At 44.3% G+C, this 13290-nt stretch overlaps 1 protein-coding gene across 1 annotated transcript; it reads right to left on the bottom strand.

Annotated features, from left to right (window-relative positions):
* Positions 1-187: 187 nt before the first annotated feature.
* On the bottom strand, positions 188-6016 carry gtse1 (G-2 and S-phase expressed 1). The gene is made up of 12 exons (XM_079223407.1): positions 6006-6016; positions 5719-5809; positions 5569-5626; positions 4061-4709; positions 3257-3409; positions 2629-2776; positions 2104-2478; positions 1579-1630; positions 1295-1476; positions 739-1172; positions 395-511; positions 188-287 (listed from the first exon to the last, which is right to left on the bottom strand). Exons 2-12 carry the CDS (start codon positions 5738-5740, stop codon positions 201-203), a joined length of 2277 nt encoding a protein of 758 aa, XP_079079533.1. The 5' UTR covers positions 5741-5809; positions 6006-6016; the 3' UTR covers positions 188-200.
* Positions 6017-13290: the final 7274 nt, after the last annotated feature.

Genomic DNA, 13290 nt, shown 5'->3' with positions numbered 1-13290 from the left:
TTCTGCTTCAGTTAAGACTTCACGGATTAAAACTGTCGTTAACTTAACACGATTATTCTGATTATTATTTAGAGTTTCTGAGGACAGAAAGACAGGATCCAGGTCTTCAGCAGGAATCTGGATCAGAAGGACAGGATCCAGGTCTTCAGCAGGAATCTGGATCAGAAGGACAGGATCCAGGTCTTCAGCAGGAATCTGGATCAGAAGGACAGGTTGATGAGCGGAGCGTTGTTCTCCCTCTTCTCTTCTGGACTCCACTTGATGAGCGGAGAGCTCAAGTCGATCAGCTGCTGAGGGAAATAAAAACAGGTTGTACCATTGTTTTTGGTCCAGTATTAACAGGAACACCGAACTGGGTTCTGGGTGCTAACATGTGGAACCAGGTGTCGGTTACCTGAGCCCCGGTGCAGGTCTTGCCGCTGGTCCGGATCAGGTCGGGGGTGTTGGTCAAGTCGATGAGCAGTTTCTCTTGAGGCCGCAGAGTCGGAGCTGGAAGATCCAACAGGAGAACCTGAAGAGGGAACCGAGAGAGAGATGAAGATCTGTGAGGTTCTAGGAGAACATGAGATCAACCTTTATTGATCCCAGTTGCATATTAAGCAAAAATAGAACCGTACAAGATAAACTACAGTTACATAAAAGGAGCTGCTCAGAACAGAATTTTCATTTTTTGTATGATTTTAATTCATCCATTGAATTAAATACAAAAACCTGGGCCGTGTGTGTGTGTCCTCTGACCTCCTGCGTCTTGCTTTTCTCCTCTGTAGTTTCCAGTTCGATCAGGTTCTTGTTGGGCTCTGATTTGCTCTGACACGGCGCTCCAGGATCTGTGTTTTCTGATTGGTCCGCCTGTGGAGCGCTGGTGGGGGGCGGGGCAGCAGTCTCCGCCTCGTCTAGACAGAAGGGCTGGACATCCACAGGCTCCGCCTCCTCTTGACAGAAGGGCTGGACATCCACAGGCTCCACCTCCTCTAGACAGAAGGGCTGGACATCCACAGGCTCCACCTCCTCTTGACAGAAGGGCTGGACATCCACAGGCTCCACCTCCTCTTGACAGAAGGGCTGGACATCCACAGGCTCCACCTCCTCTTGACAGAAGGGCTGGACATCCACAGGCTCCACCTCCTCTAGACAGAAGGGCTGGACATCCACAGGCTCCGCCTCCTGTGTGTCTGCAGGGGCGGGGCTACACAGAAACAACAACAACAAAACAGCGATGAGACCTCATGGCAACCCCGCTGTGGTCAAACTGGCTCTCCTATTGGTCGACGGCAGTTTGAGGCATTTCACCTGCAGCTTCTCTGGCTCCTGGCCGAGGAAGGGGCGGGGCCAAAGTCAAGGGTGGGTGGTGGCCTGGTTGGCGTGGCGACGGGGATGGAGGACATCCTGCGTCTCAATGGGGTGGGGAGGGCGGAGGGCCGCCGCGCCTTCACCTGCAGCGACCTGCAGCTGCCAGCAGAGGGCGTCTGAGGAAGACTACGGGAGAGGAAGGCGTTAATTGATGACATCACTGATCCGTAATTTTGGTCCAGGCCATTGTCATTTTTAATGATTCTGTTTAACCACAACGTCATCTACCTGTCCACGCCGCTCACGGACGTCAAACTCTTCTGCTTCGAGACGTCTGGAGCTGAAACACAGAAAGAAAGACATAATTATAATAAGACATTCATTTACAGAAGAATTTAGACTATACATTTAAATTGGCATGAGAAAAGATGAGCGGAGACATGTCCCCGTACGGTCACGTACATTGCCGTTTAATTTTGTTTGAGGAAAAAAAATTACGGAATTCAGACAACGCAGGAAAATATCCAGGTTCCCCGACTGGAAGTTCATATGTGCGATGATTCTGCTTCACAATGTGTCCAAACAGACCAGCAGCTCCATGTCTAGTAATCGGCGTAGTCGATTGAAATATTGCAAAGACGCCAACTTGGACAATAACATCCACCAGAGTTGTGTTTGTTTGTGCCGATTTCAGAAGCAGAATACATATTTTTGTGTCTGATGTTTATTTTTTGGGGGTATAAACAAAGTCTGAACACCGACAGAAGCACACATTTCTAAATAAACTCCAGGAAGAAACGAGTCGTCTCTTACCGTCTCCTTGGCGGATTCCTCCGACTCTCCCGCTGGGCGTCGGTACGATCGAGGGCTCTGGTTTGGATTTGGTCTTCAACCCGCTCTGCAGCCGGGCCGAGGCGGCGGTGGGGATGGAGGCGGCCTTCTCCAAAACCCTCTTGGCAGGCGTCTGCTGGAGGGGCGTGGCCTCGGCTCTCTTGAGCGGCGTGGACCTGGCGGCTTTGACGCGCTCCGCCTCGGACAGCTTCCTGGCCTGCGTGGACAGCGAGCAGCGGCGGCCGGCGGCGGAGGATGCCGGCTCTGCGGCGGTGGAGCGGCGCGGCCTGCTTTGATTGGCCGGCCTGCTGATGGGGGCGGGGCCAGTGGCGCTGCTCTGAGATGAGTTCAGTTTACCTGAGAGGACACGACAATTAAAAAATAAGGGTCTCAGTGCTGCTGTTCTGGTCGAGTCTAAAACCCTCAGGTCTGGATTTTATTTTATTGAAAATAACGGATGCCGACTATTAACATTAAGACACGGACACTTCCTTGGTGTTTGGGTACGAGTGAGCTCACCTGTAGCGGGAGAAAGAGAGAGGCTGGAGTTGACGCTGGACACCGAGGACGAGGATGAGGACGTGTTCTTCCTCTCCGTCATCCTCCTCCTCTGAAGGGGCGGAGCCTTCACACCCGACGGGTTCATCAGAGCACGCTGACGGCGGGAAAAGATCCATCAGTGTTTTTCCACACAGTGTCATGATAGTTATATAGAGAGTGCTTCATTGTAATGCACCAGCGACAGCTGTGGCACGAAGACATTTTTGTGGTACTTTTTTATTCCTCCACTCTGACCCACACAGCTTCTCCAGTTTTCTTTTTTTTTTTGCTACCAAAAATGTTCCGTTTGTTTGCTTCGTCTTTCCATTTTTGTTTTGTTCCGTTTTTCTCGGTCTCTGGTCCCCAATGTAAAGCGTCTTTGTGTACTTAGAGAAGCGCTATAAAAGTTTGAATTATTATTATTTTTTAGATAGATAGATATCTAATTATAATCAAACAGTAATGTGAGAAACACCGATATATGTATCTGCAATGACTGACTCTGTCCAACAGGTGGAGCTGTTACACCAGATTTAAGCTTTTATAACCCCCCTATGATAAATCAAGCAGAATCCGTTGTGAACAGGTGCGCTACCTTGGTGGGCGGAGCCAGCGTGCGCTTTCCCAGAAGGCTTGAGTTGATGGAGGAGTCGCTGATGTCGGACGCCACGCTCGCCGAATCAGAGAGCAGATCCTCACACGACCCCGCCCTGCTACCGGAGGGGCTCCGCCTCCAACCGCCCAACGCCTGAAACGGGAAGGAGGAGAAGAACATCAGCACATATTTAGGGATTCTCCACTAGATACCTGAAGGAATGGCATATAATCCCCCGTAAAACAGCTAAATGTTGGATTTTAGTACAGAATAAATGAACTACATTATGTGTTGATTCGCTTTCGGAGGTTCTGTTGCTGGAGCAGAACATTACTTACATCAACAAGGTTCTGTTGATTTACGTAACATTTACTTACATGTCAAACTATTGCTTTTAGAGAACACTATTGACTCCCAGCAGGACATGTAAACCACAACAGTAGAGTAGAAACAGCCACAAAAATCATAATAATAATAATAATAATAATAACGCCTTTCCACTGCAGGAACCCGTGACTTCGCCTTTGGTTTTGCTTTTGTTTCGTTTGGGTTTTAGTAACTAGATTTGGGGAAACTGAATCCACGTTTAAACGGCGTTCCCCAGTAACATTCAGTTAAAAAGCGTCACGTCTGTTCTCCAGCGGATTTGTTTTCAAGCACAGTGGAAAACTCAAGAAGAACCCTGGACCAAGTGACCCAAATGGTTCTGCAAGCTCAGGTTCTGGGAAGAACCGAGCGACAGGTTGTCGAGTTCCTGCAGTGGAGACGGTGTAGCGTTTCTCAAAACACAAACGTCTCTCCTACTCTGCTCGGCGGCTGCATCCTGGGTTTCTCCGCTGCGCTCCTGCCGGCAGAACAGGAAGTTGTCGTGGCGGCGGCCGGTTTGCTCGGCAGCACGACGCCGAGGCCGGCTCTCCCTCGCAGCCCCGTCCTGGGCAGAGGCTTGACCCCGGCCGCGGGACTGGAGGTGCTCCGTCTGACGGCGGGCGAGGCTGCAACGGGGGCAACGAGGCGGGTGGATGTGGCGGCGGGGCGGGTGGATGTTGGCGTGTTGGCGCCGCTTCCTCTCAGCAGGCGGCGCTGCACGACGGGCGGCAGCTGCTTCATGGGACTGTCCTGCACGCAGAAGGTCTGCCGCTTGATGGGACAGAGGGCGGCGGCGGTCTGAGCGAGCACGCCCAGCTTGGCCTCGACGCCCCGGACGAACCCGTCCTTGGCGACGGCGGTCGGGGCGGGTGTGGCGTCCTCGCCGCGGGGCCGGCTCAGCTCAGAGCCCTGCAGCCGGTCGGCTAGTCGGTGGGCTTCCTGACACACTTCCTCCAGCTGATCCCCGCTCAGCGGACTCCAGCTCGCCCGCACGCCGCCGTCGCCCTCAGGCCGAGACGCCGCGTTAACAGAGGCACACCTCTCCTTGTGGCTGACTGGACCCACGAACACCTCATCTTCATCGAAGCTGCAGAGCGGAGGGAAGCAAACAGATGATTGAAAACAGAGATAGTTTTACCACTTTAACCTGCAAGCGTTCACATTTGGCCCACACTTTTATATATTATTTTAAAATAAAACAATAACGCGACACCAGAACATAACTGTATAACTTCCTTGTTTCTATATTTCATTTTTCTTTATTATTTCTCCCTTTAATGCTACTTTTATATACTGTTCTATTTGAATTTTATTGTTTTTTTAAATTCTATTTCTAATTTAATATACTTGAATATCTGTTTAATACATATTCTGTGTGTGAAATATATATATATATATATATATATATATATATATATATATATATATATATATATATATATATATAAAGCTGAACCCTGACATTGGCAACTGGATAGTCAGTTGAATTATAAACCTTCATATTTATTAAGAAAAAGTACTGATATGAGTATTGGCTGTGGTGGAAAGTACTGGGCTTTGTGGTACTAGCCCTTCATATAAGTTGAGTATTTTCTTTTCATGCTCCATCATACTTCTTCAAAAGGGAAGTGAAGTACTTTTTATTGCCCTGCACGTATTTTACATACAAAATATATAAAGTACTTTTTTTATAAACTGCAAACTCAAGCACTTAACAATACATACAAGCGGAGCAGAAACACATGTATGCCAACTATAACTATATATTACAATGATCGTTCAAGTTAGATGCAAAAAGTTAAATTGTTTTCATAACTCACTTACTTTTACTTCACCTACAGTTTCATCGCAGTGCTTTTACTTGCTATGAAGTATTTGAACGAGTACTTGTACTCGATGACAGGATGTGAATACTTCCCCCACCACTAAGTACAGACCCGTCCTACCTGGCAGGTGACAGAGACACGTCGAAGTCAAACTTCTCGTCGGTGAACAGGAACAGATCTGATCGGAGGCAGAAACACGGGTCATGAAACACACGGCCATGCGCTGCAGACTGGGTTTAACTGACCCGGGATCAGTTGGTAGAAACGTACCGCTTTTAGCTGCACAGTCCATCCCGCTGCTGGGTTCTTCTCGGTAAGGGGGTCAGTTTGATCCGGATCAGACCTACAGCGGACCGGTACACTACAAAGACAGTACTTTTAAACAAACAAGCGACGAAATGTAAACACGTCACGCTCACGAGCCTGCTAGCTAAACCAGCTCACCAGCTAGCTAAAACCCCAAAGGTCAACTGCTAGTTTTACATTAAAAATACATTTAAACGTGAAGTTTGACTTCCGGAACTCACAGTTACTAATAAAAGTGGAGCACTACGAACCTTTAAGCTCCTCTGGAAACTCTCGAGTCTTCTTTTCTGCCTCGCATTCATTCGGTGACACGACAACACAAACGATTCAAATCTTTTCCGCCGCCGGTCACGTGACTCCGGCTCGCTCGCCATTGGTTGGGAGGATCTGTGACGAAGACGCGGACGGCATTGTGGGGATTGTGGTCTTTAGTGTGAAGACCGGTTTTCGGGTTGTTTATGTTTTCAACCGCAAGGAATATGATGTTAAATATTTTCCTTTACAGCAATTGTCATTGATTTTGAGCCGTAAATAATTAATAATACATATTTACTTAGTAATGTTTGGGGATTCATTTTTTTCTAATGAAGAAAAGAATCGAAGATATTAATTAAGGCAAGAAAAGACCAAAAGTCAAAGTCTGCTTTAATGTAAATTAAAAAAGATGCAACGTGTATCATATACGTTTTGAATCTTGTTATTTGTTTAGATATTTCTCATAGTTCAAAATGTATGTTTATTCTTAAGTGTACACATTTGTTGTGTCATGAGTTTATGTTGTTTTTGTGTTATTGTTCTTTTAATAAAATACAATGAAAAAACCACCAAAGAAACAAAACTGGTTTGAATATAGAATAGAAAACAGACTTGAGAACTAAAAAAGAGAACATTTTGTTCCACAGAAACCCATCTAGAAGCTCTGCAGTCAAATCACACCATCTTCCATCTATTGAACTTTGCCCCGAAACGTTGATGTTGACATTTCCTGGTGCATCTGGAAAAGGATTGGAGCTACTTTTTCTCAAGTTAAAGATCAATATATACTTCTTCTTCCACTGCTGAATGAATGATGCTATGCTGACGATACTTGGTTGAAATGCTCAGTTTCTGCCTCTCCAAGTGGTCGGAGTACAAATAAAAGATCAACAGAAGGTTGATCGGATCATTCAGAGAAGATTAAAGATGTTCTGCCATTTCAGTTCAGTTGCCACTTTCTCCCCATTTCTTTTCTTGTAAAAGTATTACTCTCATAACATTATGATGTTTAATTATTTCCTATTAACTATTTTTATTTGGAAATGTATAAATTGTAATTCTGTGTGTTCTTCTTGTACAAGTTTCTTGCAAAGTTTGTTTATTCTGAAAATATCACCTTGTTATTCTTATAATATTCTGACTTTTTTCATGTAAAAATATGAAAAAGAATTACATCTCAATTTCCCAAAATATAAGGTTGTCGAAATATAAAAATTGTAAATAAAACAAATGTATAAAAGAAAATACTGAAAATTATTTTCTTTACTTTCATGGCCATTTTAATATTATGACTTTTTTAAAACTTTATTACTATAATATTACAACTATTTCTCAAGAAATAACCATATGGAAAACATTTTTTACGAAACATTATGAGATTGAGATTCAGACTCTCAGAAAGTTAGAAAAACTTCTTTGTGGGTTAAATTAAGGACATTCATCCTTTTAATATCATTTAATTTGAGAAACAATCAAAAACAAACAAAAAAAGAGAAACAATGTGAAACCAGCACTTAGTCTCTGACTTTTAGAGAGCTGCATGAGTCTTAAAACACCTGAAATCTGAAGCACTTCCTGTTCCCTCGTCTCCAAGATCTGGTTGTTTTGTTTGTTTTTCCTGAAACAAAGTCCGTGATTAACACAAGCCGAAAAGATTTTGATGCTTTGTTCTACGATATAAGAACACGTCCGTGAACATCCCTCTACGTTAGCTTATGACTTCTGTAGTATAATAAAACGTCTACGTTAGCTTATGACTTCTGTAGTATCATAAAACCTCTACGTTAGCTCATGACTTTTGTAGTATCATAAAACCTCTACGTTAGCTTATGACTTTTGTAGTATCGTAAAACGTCTACGTTAGCTTATGACTTCTGTAGTATCATAAAACGTCTACGTTAGCTTATGAGTTCTGTAGTATCATAAAATGTCTACGTTAGCTTATGAGTTCTGTAGTATCATAAAACCTCTACGTTAGCTTATGACTTTTGTAGTATCATAAAACCTCTACGTTAGCTTATGAATTTTGTAGTATCATAAAACGTCTACGTTAGCTTGTGGCTTCTGTAGAATCATAAAACGTCTACGTTAGCTTGTGACTTCTGTAGTATCATAAAACGTCTATGTTAGCTTGTGACTTCTGTAATATCATAAAACGTCTACGTTAGCTTATGACTTCTGTAGTATCATAAAACGTCTACGTTTGCTTGTGACTTCTGTAGTATCATAAAACGTCTACGTTAGCTTATGACTTCTGTAGTATCATAAAACGTCTACGTTAGCTTATGACTTCTGTAGTATCATAAAACGTCTACGTTTGCTTATGACTTCTGTAGTATCATAAAACGTCTACGTTTGCTTATGACTTCTGTAGTATCATAAAACGTCTACGTTAGCTTATGACTTCTGTAGTATCATAAAACGTCTACGTTTGCTTATGACTTCTGTAGTATCATAAAACGTCTACGTTAGCTTATGACTTCTGTAGTATCATAAAACGTAACTTATGACTTCTGTAGTATCATAAAACGTCTACGTTAGCTTTATGACTTCTGTAGTATCATAAAACATCTACGTTAGCTTGTGACTTCTGTCGTATCATAACATTTTATGATGCTACAGAATCTGTAGCATCATAAAACGTTTGTTTTTTTCTGCGATAATCCAAAAGAAAATCCCATCGCCTGTTGTTTTATTTGTCAAGCGGACCACAGCGATGCTAACTTCCGGGGTCGACCCACAAAAGCCCGTCACCCCTGCAGAGCGGCGGCCTCTGAGCGCTGTCGGTCAAACTCAAGTACAGCGGGGAGATGACATCACTGATTAGGTAATAGCCGGTTAGATTTCTCTATTGGTTACGGTGGATTGGACTACATTTACCAAGGGACCCGGGCCGAGAGACACACACACACACACACACACACACACACACACACACACACACACACACACACACACACACACCCTGACATCTGTGGTAACCGGACACCGGCTCTGACTGACAGGCAGCAGCAGAGAGACCAGATCCAGTCCCGGCTCTTCCTAATTGGATTTGCGAAGGCATCCTGCCGTCGGCCTCTAAAAAGCCTCTCGCGAGCCGCCTCGGGCTCGTTGTGGACCACTTCCACGCCGCGCTGAGAATAAGGGACCTCCTGAAAGGCACTTTTGGCTGCACACCCTGATTCCTGAGAGCTATTTAGGACCTTGTAGATTCTGAGGGGTTTTGACAACACTGTCAGAAAAACAGAACATATGGTAAAACAGAGAAAGACAGAAAAAGAGGAGCGAGGCTGTAGCATGAGGACGGTTAAATGCATTTTTTCGGCGCTCCAGGGACATTTTATCCAACTGGAGCTCCGATTTTGAACTTTCAAAAAATCCACATTTTATGCGTTCACCTTGAAAAGTGCAGCTCGCTCCAATAATTACATTGTTTTTTCTGCTCTGTGAGGCGTGATCCTGTGTTTAAGGCAGGAATAATTCCTCAGGTCACAAAAGGTCAACGTGTCACAGGCCTCTGCTTCCACTTGTCTGATTTCTAAAAGACCGGACACATCTTTATGTACGGTGTAATATCATTGGAACTACTGCCGCTAAATGCACCAATCGGTACTGTGAATAACTGGAATACAAATGTGAAGAATACATCAAAAGGTGAATATTGCAAAGTCAGTTTATTGCACATCAGGTTTGCTCATAACGCTCCCCCAAGAAATATGAATATGTACCGTATGAATCTGAGAAAAGATCTTATTATTGTGAGACAGAAGGTACAGGGAGGGGGAGAAGATGTGAAACAATACCATTTCTACTAAAAACAAACAACAAAGACAAAGATATGAGCCACAAATGTGTGTATTGTGTGTGTGTCCTGCACTGTGTTTTCTGAATTAAATCAACACTGCATTTGTATTAATGACAAAATAAACATGTTTTCATCCACTCTGACGCCTGTGGGTTTTATCTGCTTTGCAGAGGCGCTTAATGAGCTTTGCACATTGTCTGATTTTAATTTCAGTCGCATGCACCAACACTGTGTCTTTACCACAACGAGCCACTAGAGGGCGGCGACGGGCAAACTATCGAGATCTTTGGACCTTCACTTCGGTTAAATAAGTTTATATATTTAAATAGAGAGCAGAGTTTGGAGGGAACTCAAGTTTGACAACTTCAGGTGACGGTTTTCTGGACACACAGCAGTTTTAGTTTTTAGTGTTTTATATCTAACCCTCTTTTCACACAACGTGGACCAAGTCCTTTAATGCATTTTAATAGAACTGTCATAAAATATAAAAGGTGGAGCAGCTCGCTGGCGTCTTGGTGTCCAGATGGCGTGAAAAATTGTCTTCAATATTGCAAAAAGAAAAAGAAAAAACAGTTGTTAAATGAAAGCAGAAACAGAAACAAGTATTAATGTTCTCCAAAGGTCACAGAACAAGAGGAAGAAAGGTGTTTTGTTGCGTAATAGCTGAACGCACAAAGAGATTTCTGCAGGTGAAAACTGATAAATTATTACTATTAAGTGTGGCTTTTTGTTGTCTATTTCAGCCTGTTTAATGTGTGAATTAATAAACGCTTTACCTATAAGCCTCGACCGGCCAACTGCACTGGTGCAGCGTTGGTGGGAGCAACATGTGTTCGTACTTTATCCGTCATGTCTGCCGTTGGTCTGACAGCGAGGCCTTAAGTCAGATTACTGTGTGAAGGAACACAAATCGGTTCTAAGAATATTACACTGAGCCAGCGGGAGAGCGCTTGTGAGAGATAACCGTCCGCGTAGAAAAAAAACTGAAGAAGATGAACCGGTGGTGAGCCGGTCGTCCATCCATTCCAGAGGAGGAGGAGGAGGAGGAGGAGGAGGAGGAAGAGGAAGAGGAACATCAGTGTTGAGCGATTAGAATAACAACAGCGGCCAGACAAGTGTAGCTCTCTGCTGTGGAACATACGTGACCGCCGACTCCATTTTTCAGCCGCCAGAGCGTTTGATCTCGCTCTATTTCTTCATGTCAACAGCTGTGTGTGTGTGTGTGTGTGTGTGTGTGTGTCTCTCTCTAACACACACACACACACACACACACAGAGGCCTGTCCTCCCCCACGCGAGGTAGTTCGGGAAGCAGGGAGGAAGGGAGGGAAGCTCTTATATTAATGGCTGTGGTTAACCTGTGAGGGTCAAACCCATTGGAGCTGCTGATGGATCTGGTCTGCAAGAGCTTTCTTTCTCTCTCTCTCACTCTCTGTATCTCACACACACACACACACACACACACACACACACACACATGAACACACACGTGTGCAGGCCTGGTTGCATGACCATCGCTCTCCTGTTGTGGAGTCACAATGTGATGATGATGATGATGATGATGCCGGGCAGAGAGGTGAAGGTGCAGAAGGCGGATGACTGATGTATAAAAAAAGAGTATATTGGAGTTTTAGTTACATGCAAAAGTTTCTCAGGAAGGAATCATGTCGCTGGGTGAGGTCAACCTCAGTGGGCGGAGCCACAAAACCAGCGTTTCAAGCTACTTGTGTATAAGTAGCGGAGGTCGTCACCCGTTGGCTTGTTGACTGCCGCTATGAAGCTGCCATCTTGGTTTCTGCAACCAAACGATGCAGAAAAACTCAAATGTTGCAATTAACTTTCATGAACTGAAAACAAACTGAAGATACAGGCGCAAAAAAACCCTCCGTCAGCATCAAAGCCTCCGCGTTGTGATGCGAGCAGAAGATAACGGACTTTGTGCTTTTGGATGGCAGCGACCAGGAAGTACCCGAAGGAAACAAACTTGTTTTTCCGACCCCGAAGCATCTGACACAAGTTAACGTCAGTAATTGAATCAAGCCTACCGTTCCTGGAGACGGGGTCTCCCTGAGATGCTATCTGTGATCTCAGAGCACACAAACAAAAGGATGATGTCAGCGAGGGGAAAAAAGAAGAAGAGAAAGGAGAAGATATGCTCCCAAATAATGACGAGAGATTAAAGAACAAGTAATGCACGCTTGAGGATGTGTTGTTCGTGGAAAAAGACTTCTATTAAATGAATGAAGTGCTTAACTGTGTTTAAGGATCTGACTGCTTTAGACCGAGTTCAAGTCGGTTATATTGTATATTCAACTAATGCAGAGTCAAACAATGTGTGTATCTGATTGATATTTCCTAATCTTGTTCTCAAAAAACGATTAGAAACACGTCAAGGAGCCTCGTCGTTACATCCATGAGTCTCACTAGCGTTCCTTGTTGGTTTGGGTCTTTTTATGAGGTTTGCTGGCGGTGAGAAAATATAAGATTTTACCAGAATTAACCTTTAAAGGGGACAATGCATGTGCTTTTTCACATACATTTGCTGCATACTTTATTAACAAGTTATTTGGATCCAAACGATCTGAGCACCTCCACCCGCAGAGAACACCGATAATGTTCAAGCCAATCGGAGCAGATTGGGCCTTTTCGGGACGTCTTAAAGAGACAGGCGCTAAATGGAGCGCTTCAGACAGAGCAGGTATAGTGAGAGTCTATATCGGCGTGATAAGTCTCCTTTAAACAAAGTATTATTCCTCTAAAAAAACAATAAAAAAACAGCCGTGCTTGAATCAAGTCACATTCATTTATTATACTTCCAACAGATATACATTTACAACACACAACATTTTAGCACAGAGCTTTGCTGCAAAGCACACGGACGCGTCGATACGTCAAGTTAGTTCATCTTCAGTCCTGAGCTGGAGCGAGGGAGCCGAGGGGTGAAGAAAGCTGATTCACAGTGCTAAGAAACGGCTGTAGTGGTTTGGGACCCCTCCCTCTGGATCCACACGGATACCTCGCTGGGATCAAATCCCACTGGAGGTTTTCCTCGCTTCACCTCCATTCCACTCTTCTTTTCTGTCTCGATAGGGAGGAAACACTGAGGACTCCCCGACCCTCCGTTAAAATACACAACAATGAAAGCACAGCTCTCACCTCCACAGATCACAAGGGGTTAATCAACCATCTGGTCGGACCAGGAAGGATTGTGGGCCGTGAAACAATGTCCTGGATATTACCCTGAAAGTCACGAGGATTTGAATGTATTGCTTTAGTTGAGCTACATGAAGATTTAGACCATCTCCACTGTCAAGCTACAGCTGGTAACTCTAAAATAAATAACTCTTTGTGGTACTTTCTCAAAATTTCGCTATATCCTGAAGCCGGAGTGCCTTAAAGCTGCATTCTCTCTCCTGACCACCAGGGGGCGACTCCTCTGGTTGTATAGAAGTCTATATAAATGACTCTACTTCTCTT

The sequence above is a fragment of the Taurulus bubalis genome (assembly GCF_910589615.1).
Source record: "Taurulus bubalis genome assembly, chromosome: 9".
Lineage (NCBI taxonomy): Eukaryota > Metazoa > Chordata > Actinopteri > Perciformes > Cottidae > Taurulus > Taurulus bubalis.
Note: the sequence above shows the minus strand (reverse complement) of the source record. Positions and strands in the feature narration are given on the sequence as shown.

Bases quoted from the DNA above. Each gene is read 5' to 3' on its own strand.
- gtse1 (XM_079223407.1), bottom strand. From the start codon at position 5,740: ATGGACTGTGCAGCTAAAAGCG. The intron at 3,410-4,060 runs GTAGGAGAGACG...TTCCCGTTTCAG, and splicing joins GGATGCAGCCGCCGAGCAGA to GCGTTGGGCGGTTGGAGGCG. The intron at 512-738 runs GTCAGAGGACAC...TTCCCTCTTCAG, and splicing joins AGAAAAGCAAGACGCAGGAG to GTTCTCCTGTTGGATCTTCC.